This window comes from Triticum aestivum, chromosome 3D (genome assembly GCF_018294505.1).
Source record: "Triticum aestivum cultivar Chinese Spring chromosome 3D, IWGSC CS RefSeq v2.1, whole genome shotgun sequence".
Lineage (NCBI taxonomy): Eukaryota > Viridiplantae > Streptophyta > Magnoliopsida > Poales > Poaceae > Triticum > Triticum aestivum.
Genome location: NC_057802.1, coordinates 372,428,953 through 372,439,433, shown reverse-complemented (window position 1 = coordinate 372,439,433; position 10,481 = coordinate 372,428,953). Strand labels below are relative to the sequence as shown.

General features: G+C 46.3%; 1 protein-coding gene across 2 annotated transcripts; it reads left to right on the top strand.

Annotated features, from left to right (window-relative positions):
* Positions 1–2,590: 2,590 nt before the first annotated feature.
* Positions 2,591–5,663, top strand: LOC123078973 (uncharacterized). 2 transcript variants are annotated; one of them, XM_044501638.1, is made up of 2 exons: positions 2,591–3,864; positions 5,367–5,663. In XM_044501638.1, the coding sequence occupies exon 1, from the start codon at positions 2,619–2,621 to the stop codon at positions 3,702–3,704; it is 1,086 nt and encodes a 361-aa protein (XP_044357573.1). In that variant the 5' UTR covers positions 2,591–2,618; the 3' UTR covers positions 3,705–3,864; positions 5,367–5,663. The 2 variants fall into 2 exon arrangements, with proteins under 2 accessions (XP_044357573.1, XP_044357572.1); XM_044501637.1 differs by having other exon boundaries at positions 2,591–3,868.
* Positions 5,664–10,481: the final 4,818 nt, after the last annotated feature.

Below are 10,481 nucleotides of genomic sequence, written 5' to 3'. Positions count from 1 at the left end.
ACAGCCGGAGGGTTTTTCCCAACGTTTGGCATTTTTTGGACATATGAAAAGAGGGGGAAGATTCCATGTTCGCTATGCTAGAGGCATGTGACAAATGAACGGAGTGCATATTTGGATTCGTTGGATTTTTCTGAGCAACTTTCATGTAGAGAAGTTTTTGATCCGAGCTACGGTTAATTTTCTATGAATTTATGAAGTTTTTAGCATTTTCTGAAATTCTGGAATTTAAATCTAATTCGACAAATAACCAGAAAAGGAAATACTACGTCAGCATGACGTCAGTGATCAAACCCAGCGGGTCCAGGTCAAATCTGACCAACGGGACCCACCAGTCATTCACAGTGGGTTAGTTAATTAGGGAATGGGCCCCACATGTCAATGACTATTTAGTTTAACTAATTAAGTTATTTTATAAAAACATAAGTTAGACTAATTAGCAGAGGGGGACCCACTTGTCAGGGTCAACCGTGCACAGTCAGCACAGTTGACCCGGTCAACTGAGCCCGCGGGACCAAGCTGCGAGTGACCCAGACACGACCACGTGGGCGCCACGTCGGCGCCGGTGCCGGAACCGCTCCGACGAGGCTTTTCGCGGTGGCCGAACGCCGGCGAGCCTCGGATTCGCGCTATGGTGGGTCTCCGGACCCATGGCTTGGCGCGTTCGACGTCGCGCGCGCGGTGGTGCTACCGGTTGGACTTGGGGATGGTCGGAATGTCTTCAGCGACGAGAGTGGCGGGGACCCGAAGCACGGCGAGCTCGCGCGCGACGAATGTGACGGCAAAACTGAGGCGCACAACTCCTACGACGTCTACTCGAAGCCACAAACGCATTGGTGAGCCCGGCGGACCGTGACGGGCACTTCCGCGACGACAGCGGAGCCAGAGCACGGCAATGGCGGCGTGTCGTGCACGGCTAGCTACGGGCGGAAACAGAGCAAGGACGGGGAGAGGAAGGGGGTGGAGCTCACCGAGCGACTCACGAAGGCCCTATGGGGGAACGGGAGCGCAGAGGCGAGCCGGAATCGACGATGACCGACGGCGGCCGAGGCGAAAGGGGAACGCGTCGATCCGGCGTTGCAGGGTTCTCCAGCTCCAACTGCTAGACGAAGAAGATGAGGTCGAGCACGGCGAGGCCTCCGGACACGGCGGAGGGAAGCGGGGGTGGCTGTCGCCGCGGTGGAGCTGCGGAGGGGCGACAGCGGCGTACTGGAGGGGAGGAGAGACGACCGAGCGAGAGAGAGGGGGAGAATGGCGAGGCAACCAGAGGGCTATGGTGCGCGGAGGGGAACGAGGGGCGCTCGGGGTTGACCTCATCTACCCTAGGGCTACAGGGTGATCGCGCTGGCGAACATCGCAGCGGTGCCCGCGCGCGTGGACGGTCATGGCGGCCCCTGCCTCCAGTGCCCGACTGGAGGTGAATGAAAAGGTCGTGGTGGGCTGGGCCAGGCATACTGTCGCTAAGCAGGCCTCGGTGTACAGTGGCGCCAGTGGCATTTTCTTTTCCTTTTTTTTTCTGTTTCCAGTTTTCTCCTCTGTTTTACATTTTTTTACTCCATTTAACTTTTGTAAAATGTGAAGCCTGGCCACACAATTACTTTGCATCAATTGGCACTGCCACAAAAGTTGGAGAGTTAAAAGAATTCATTTGAATTTTGATTAATTGTTGTTGGGTCATTCAAAAACAGCTAGGAGCTTTTTGGAGTCTCAAATAATGTTAGTTTTACTTTTTTAATAGCCTTGGGGATTTTTGCAATATTATGAAAATTTTCTTTACTGGTAGAAGAAATAATTTTATTTGCCTTTATTTTAAAATTTTAATTTGGATCAAAGTGAGGTTTAGTAAATTAATTGCGATGACATGGCCCCATTAGTGTGTGATTACTGTAGATGAGCTACCGGAGTATGTCTTTTAGAAATGTGATCTCACATGTTCGGTGCAATTTATGAATTCTTAATTACCTGCTCCCTCCGTCTCAAAATATAAGAATGCTTTTTACACTAGTGTAGTGTTAAAAACGTTCTTATATTTTGGGACAGAGAGAGTATTATTTACATGATTGAATTGAATCATCACCTACCAAAGCAAACACGAAACATAATCTCGCCATTTAATGAGATTTGGTTTCAATGAAAGGAAAACAAATCCAATGGGTGAGGGTGGTGGGAGGTGAGGTGAAAAAACCAGACGAAAATAAAATCGGCGAGGAGAAGCTACCAACTACCGTTTTAAGTGTAGAGATTGAGCTGACCTTGTTTTTTCTTTTAAATATCATATTTTCAACTAGCAATAGATATCGGTCAAAGATGTGAATCAGACAGGCCTGGGCCTCTATCTTCCAAACGATCTCCTTCCATGAAGAAAAAAAGATCTCGTCGCATTTCTGTGCCGAAAAGTAATCAATGAAGCGGAGTGTATTTCTTTCAATAAATAAATAAATAAATAAATAAAGCGGAGCGTATCCCGTAAAGAAAAAATGTTGCGAAAAGCAGCTTGGCGCGAATGTGAAATTTCGGGCGCCAAAAATCACAACTGAAATGCCCCTATAAGAGCGAGACCTGAGAGAAATCTGATCTGATCCTTGAAAGCGAATTCTCTTGAGAAGTACTAGTACTCCTATATGGAACCATGGGAGAGAAACGGGAGCGAGAGTGCCAAGAAGACGAAGACCACGCCGGCGCCGCCGGTGGCCCCCCTCGGCGATGATCTCCTGGGCGAGATCTTCCTCCGCCTCCCCGACATGGCGTCGCTTGCCAGCGCCGCCCTCGTCTGCAAGAGCTGGGGCCGAGTAGCCTGCGTCCCGGCCATCTACCGCCGCTTCCAGTCCCTTCGCAGGCCCCCACTCGTCGGCTTCATCCTCACCGACCGCAGCGACATGCCTGTTCCTCACCACTGCCCTAAACTCCGCTTCGTCCCCGCCGAATCCCGTAATCCCGATCTGGTCTCCGCCGCCGTTGACGGCGACTTCTTCGAAGACCTCCCCGCCATAGATTCGGACGACGACGGCGAAGGGGAGTACTACGAGGAGTGGCGCCTCCGCGGCTGCGACGGCGGCCTCCTCCTCCTTTCCCGCGGCCGCTATGCGCTGGATCTCGCCGCGTATGACCCCCTCGCGCGGACGGCCGTCTTCTTCCGCCCTCCCCACGCCTGGCGCTATTCGTCCCACATCGTCCGCTACTCCATCTTGGTGGACGATGCCGACGCCTCGTTCCGGGTCATCGGCATGGAGCGGTGGGCCGGCTCACACTCCGCCGTCTTCTCCTCCCGCACCCGCGAGTGGGACATGATTGCCTCGTCCGATACGAACCATGCAGTGTATAGCTTTATACGATGCTGGAGCGACGGCATGCCCGCGGGCCGGTACGTGTACTGGCGGTCGGACACCAAGAAGTCCCGGTACTGCAAGGACGACGAGAAGATCTTGGTGCTGGACATGGAAGCAATGGTGTGGTCGGTTATCAAACCGCCAATCCCTCCTGGCGAATCGTACTGTGTCGCAGACATGGCGGAGCACGGCGGACTCTGCATTGTGTCCAGCAAAGAGCAGTGCGTGCAGCTCTGGGTCCGTGACAGCAATGCTGAGTGGATGCTCAAGAAGGAGGTTTCGTTGCTGAATGAGTTTGGATACCTGAAGAAGCTTCGTCTTGAGGAGTGGATGAAGCGCGTGCGCGTCCTGGCTATGTGTACATGGAGTTTTGGTCCATAAGGAAGCCCCATTCATATCTGCTTGTGCTAAATCTGAACACCACAAAGCTGGAATTCTTCTGCAACAAGTCGACCGAGCCTCACAGAGGTCCTGCGTTCCGTTCTTCATGCGGTCGGCACCTCTGCCTGCTCCAGATGATGATAAGAAATGATACAATTGAGTAGGTAATCTCCTTTGATCTGTTAATTATATTTATTTCCTTTTGGTTGTACTTCCATCGATTTAGCTATTTAAGGACAGGTGTAGATTGCTCACCCAGATCAGGATTTGATGCCTAATGAAGCTAGTACATGATAAAGTAGTTCAAAATTTACATAATATAAAATTCGGTGCTTACAAATTTTGTTGGTATTGTCACAGTGTGTTGTTTCTTAACCCTATTGAGAAGGGGCTCCCCTGGGCACCAACCAATTTCCCTAGAACTCAACATCATGTGTAAAACTAGTTTCATATTTGTGACTTGATTATAAAAGACTGGATCAACTTGTAACTCCATTTTCTTTATTGGGATAACCCTATAGTGCTTTTAAAGTTCAGAAAGAACTACTTGGTTGTTTGACTTGTAATTGTTCAGTTTTCTCAGACACTACATATTGCCAGAATCAACGATAAGAGTATACATATCGTAGGTGAAAAATGATTAATTATGTAGAGAGGGGAAATAGGTACTATGGCAAGTAACTATTTTTTTCTTGTTAGTTCACCTAGCACCATCGCTTTATATAGTTAAGTAGTTAACACCTGAATTTTTAAACGTTGCTTCAGTTGGTTTTCAGGATTTGTAATTTGTTATTAACTCTGTACTGGGTCATAGTTTGAACCAAAGACTTGTAAATTTAACTTTATATATCTTCTTCAGTTATTTACTTTGATTTGCAAACTTAACTGCTATTGGTTTTCCTCAACTGAATGGTTTTGTAGAATGCTCCAACTATTTGGTTATTTTCGAATGCATGAATCATGATTATATAATATTTCTCCATTTCCATGTGTATAACACCTGAATTCTTAAACTTTGCTTCAGTTGGTTTTCAGGATTTGTAATTTGTTATTAACTCTGTACTAGGTCATAGTTTGCACCAAGGACTTGTAAATTTAACTTTATATATCTTCTTCAGTTACTTACTTTGATTTGCAAACTTAATTGCTATTGGTTTCCCTCAACTGAATAGTTTTGAAGAATGCGCCAACTATTTGGTTATTTTTTAATGCATGAATCATGATCATATAATATTTCTCCATTTCCATGTGTATAACACCTGAATTCTTAAACGTTGTTTCAGTTGGCTTTCAGGATTTGTAATTTGTTATTAACTCTGTACTGGGTCATAGTTTGCACCAAGGACTTGTTAATTTAACTTTATATATCTTCTTCAGTTATTTAGTTTGATTTGCAAACTTAACTGATATTGGTTTTCCTCAGCTGAATAGTTTTGCAGAATGCGCCAACTATTTGGTTATTTCCGAATGCATGAATCATGATCATATAATATTTCTCCATTTCCATGTGTGGTAGTGCAAAAATGCATTTATGTACCCACTCAAGTTCCAGATGATCAGTTCTTTTTTTCTTGAGAATACGCACTCCAGATGATCTGTGACTTGTTGTATTTTGCGGTGGCTTTGGTTTCTAGTTTCTAAAAGTAAATCTTTGCATTTCAGGTCAAGCTGTTACTTCTAGCTTTGACTAGCCGAAGTTGGGTTAACTGGAGCATAAGAGCGTCATCCTGATGTCAGTTTGAATTGGAATCACGGAAGCCTATTGGATACCCATCTTTTGTCTTGCAATCTCAGTTTTCACATGGAATGCAGGCATGGCAGTACAGGCTTGCTCCGACAACAGCTGCTGCTTTATCTGAATTTAGTCGTTTTTCACTTATGTTACCCATTTCTTGTTTGTTTTATTCAAACTTCCTATCTGAACTGAGATGGTTTTATTTAAATTCTGTCGTCTTGTCATGTTGCTTGAACCTGTGTGACAACTGAATTCTTACTGCTGTGTAGTAGAGTTCTTTGGTTTTTCTCTTTATATATGCAGTCTTTATTATTAGTGTCCTCCTTAGTTTATTCTTAACTGGATAGGAAACCCTAAATACAGGTGCAACATTCAGAAGCAGACGCGACCTGCTGTAATGATAGTGTCGTGTTTACAGTTGTAGGTTCTCAACTTTGCCTCTGTCTGCTTTATCATCACACTCTTAATTTGCATGTGGTTGATGCACTGATTCGAAAGGAAGCTGGGACACCTGTGGGCTGCGACCGAACTTAAAATGTGGGTAAATGTGCTCTATCAAATGGGCGCATCCAGGTAGCACGAGCTCTATCAAATGAGTGCAAGCCTAGAAGGACTCTTTCGATGGCAGGTAATGGTAAATGCATGTTTTTGTAGTGCCAAGGAGTATCACTGATGTAGCTATGGAGTATTCTGAGATGTGCTTTAACCTGTTACCTGTCCAGTATACCTTTCCTGTGATGAAATGCCTCCATGGATGAACAGAATGTTGCTTTTTTCTCTAGGTAGCCGCGTGTGCTATCTGGAAAGCCGGAAATGATCCTTGCTTCAATGGAGTGTAGCCCTATAATACTACCAGTACCAGTAGGTATTTTCAAACTACTCAACGGGTTTGCGAAGCCAGCGGTGCAGTGGAGCGAGACTGCTAATACTGGCTGGCGTTGAATTCTTTCATAGGAGAAGGTTGGTGGGCTCATGGCACTGCAGAGTGGAGACGGCTGAACATCGCCGACGCTGAGCTTGAAAGAAGATGGTAGGGAGATCGTTGTCTGTTCGACCTGATTGTGGTTTTGTTCTTGGTGTGTTTGCAGTGGCTCGGTTTGAGTTCTGCAAGTTTTTCTGCAGTACTCGTATTTTCTTTGGCCAAACGTCTGTATCTTGGCTTGATGAGGAAGTCGTATTATCAGTTTTCATGCAAATGGAACCGGAACCTAAATGCACGCGCGCGCGCGCGCACACACACTTTTGGACTTTTGGTGAATCGGTGATCCTGTTCGAGTTGTCATATTTCTCGTGGTCTTCTGGTCCAGTAGTTAGCGTTGGCCTTGTGTTCCTCTTTGTCCAATGATTAGAATAAGGAAGCGGGCAACAACCCTGCAGAATTTGCGGAGAAACCACCGGCCCTGAGTTTACTGGTCTTGACAAAATCATGCCACATGGAGTTGACAGGAAGGAAACCAGGATCCCCTCGAGGCAGGGCTTGATTTCTGTGAAACCTTGAGAAAATTCTCGGCATTTTCCCGCCTTGTTGATCTGACCAGCTTCAGCAAGAGGCCGTGCAGACGTGGCTAACTCGAGATATCATCACAACCAGGACCTTTGGCTGCTGGCAGCTGACGCCAATGGAAAGGCCAAGACAAGCACGAAAACATTTACTGTATGTGCTACCCACTAAAAAAAAGGGAAAACTGCCGCGCGTCCTCGGGACGTAGGAAAATCAAAGGAAAACCCACATGAAACACATTCCTACGGAATCGCTGCGTTTTATGCGTTCGGTACGAAGGAATGCACTCGTTCCAATCCGATGGAAAGTTACCAGCTCCTGCGTTTTCACGGGAAAAGAATCCACCCGGGGCTCTTGTTTTCGCGTAGGCCCGTGGCAAGGAGGGGAAAGACTGGTGCGAACCATGCACGATTTGGACCCACATGCACAGGAAGAGTGTGACGGCAAGTGGACGACACGCACAATTGGTTTGTTCAAGTGGCTTGTGATTTGCGAAGTAGCGAGAGCAGCATTTTCTTTTAATTATTAATCAATCCTTGGAATTCCGGAAGGAAGAGCGCGACGGCGGATCACTAGCCACCAAAAACCTCTCCTCCTGGTGGCGTCCTGTGACGCCCGTACGTGCTTGGGCACGCCATCGCCGACCGGCCGGGTCAATCCACAGGCGCAAACCTCCACAACGACAAGCAGTCCAGAAGTACGCATGTACTCTACTACGAGTGCAGAACCAATCGCTCGCTGCCGTCTAAGTTAAAAAGGACCGTGATATTTTTCTGCAGCGGCAGCACCGAAGCCTGAAGGAAAGCAGTGTTCATCGACACACTCGGGCCTCTCGCATGATGCTTGCGGCCGATGGCAAAAACAGCGCACTGACTTGAGCGGCCGTGACCAGCGGCGAGATATCAGTTGGAACGTCAGATCGGCCGAGTACTGAAACTAGAAAGGCAGTGCCATCGAACCCGGGGAGATGGCAGCGACATCTGACGTCACTGACGGGGTGAGTGACTGCGGACGGAGGCAAATGCCCCATGCTGTCCTTTGATTGCGTGCGAAGCTCCCTCCTCCCTCGTCGTCGGCGCATTTTTTGCCCAAAAGCTTTACCGAGCGCCAAACCAGAAACAGAGGAGCTGGTTCAAAGCAGTCTTCCAATCCCAACCACCACGAGCCGAGCGCTCCTGTCAAGAAAGATAATGGGGCTTTATCATTTATGCCATTTGTTGTGTCCCACTACCCAATCTTATCACTAAGAGTTTTAGCTGCTCAAAAATGCCACCGCTCTATTAGGCGCATACTCAAAAATATCACTAGACATCATTACTCTTAGCTCAAAACCCGTTCAACATGTTATATGACCAAAATACACATGGACCACCATGTCACCCCGTCCTCTATCTCACTACGATAAAGTGCATGTCCCACTCGATACCCAACAACGTTTTATTTTTCTTTAAAAGTATTCGCTTGCTTATTCCTGACAAGTGAGGCCCACATTTGTCATAGTGAAATAGAGAAAACTGACATGTGGGTCTAGGCCTCTAGGTGTATTTTCGTCATGCAACATGGTCAAGGGTTTGACATGACAATAACAATGTCTAATGGCATTTTTAAGCAAAGATCTAACGGAACGATGAGATTTTTTAGGTATCTAATGTCATTTTTGGGCAAGCATCTAACGGAACGATGACATTTTTGAGCAGTTGTAACTTCTACTGCCAAAATTGAGTAGTGAGACACAACTAATGACATGAATGATAAGAACCCAAGATAAAAGAAAGTGAGCCAAGCGCTAATTGGTAGACTTTTTCAAAGGGAAGGCAAAAGATTTGCCTCTTTTTCATTAAAAAGGGTAGAGAGGATGTTACAGAGAGACTAGCGTCACGACTTCCAAACAAATTACATAAGCCTACTCTCACGGCATAATGTTTCTCAAATGCTTAGCGCTTGCTAAAGGCATCTCTAACGCTGAGTCTAAAAAACGCACACATACGCGGGGTTGTGAGAGAGAGAGAGGGGGTTGAGAGAGAGAGAGTTTTATTTTAATTATTTTAGTGGGGTCCACCTGTAAGTGGGATAGTGGGTGAGAGGGAGTTAGGTTCCGCATGTAAATGGCTTATGCAGAGAGGGCCAAAAAAGTTTAGCAAATGTCCCGAAAATGATCAAAGTTCTTTGATTGGACGAAAACGACATAAAGTGCATTTCTATAAGGACACCTAACGGTAAGGGGTAAATTTTAGCAGGCTACGAAATTATGAGTAAATTTGAGTAGTGAGTTCGAGTTAAGGCCTCAAATATAACTGGCCAAGAATTTAGTGTTGGAAAGTGAGACTTTGAGGCATGCAACTTTGTATATAAATTCAGGAGAAGAAACTACGAAGCGGATAGTTTAGCAAAATTCTCTTTCTCTAGATATGCCACATGACGTTGTAACAAATTCGATGAACATTTCGCAAAAAAAATGATCATTGTTGATCAATAAAGTACACCGTTTCCTCTTATATAAAAAACCCTAATAATCGATACGCTAAACCACGCCATATAGATAATTTGGGCGGATACTGGGACACGTGGCCAAAGGCCATCGCCGGCCCCTCTGAATAGCGTGGCCAAAACAATCCTCGGCCGCCGCCTACACGTGCAGCGTACACGAGTGGCACAGGCGACCCGTTTACCAGCCCTGGTTGAACTGGACTTGGAACAGCTTGATAATTGCGATGAAGATTTTTTTTTCCACACAGGAACCGAGCTCCAGCGAGAAATAATGCTGAGTTTCCCATGTACTAGACTTGCAGCTGCAGGATCTTGTCAGTTAGTAGTAGGAAGTTCAGATGCACCGACAGAGCGACGCTTATCTACAGTATACAGTATGGGTGTGTTTGGTTACGTTGCCAATTGAGTCTGCCCGGCCAGTCTAGCTCTATTGCTCTAGTGAGCCGGTTTGAGGGGATGCACGCAAAAAGACCCCAGATGCATATAGTTTGATTGCCTGCATGTACTTTAGTTGCATGAGACAACCATTTTTGACCCGGCATTTGGTTGCCCGCATTGCATTAGGCGCACATATGACATGGTGTCTGGTTACAACCTGCATAAGGTGTTATCATCACTTCTAACTAGTGGTGAGCTTACCACAAACAATCTGAATATGTAGTGCCAGCTAGTTAAACAAACACATCCGCAAAAAAAAGAGCTAGTTAAACAAGTGACAATTCATCCTAACTACTATCAAATGCCAGAACAAATTATTAAGAGTCATTGGCTAAATAGGGGATAGTTCATTGGTGTTGCTGCTACCAGATCTTCCTCTTCTTCTGCTTCTGCCGCTGCTATTTCTTCTTCCCCTTTTTCAAATCCTGCAATGACCTCTGTTAAGCCACATTGTCTCTGCCCACTCCAACCTTTTGTTCTTCCAAGCGTCATTGTCAAATGCCTCCACACCATGGCCGGAGCTAACAACATCGTCAGGCTCGACTTCTTCCTCCTCAGGCACGTGTTCATCAAAGCCCCACTGGAGAATCCAGTTATGTAGAATGCAACAAGTAAG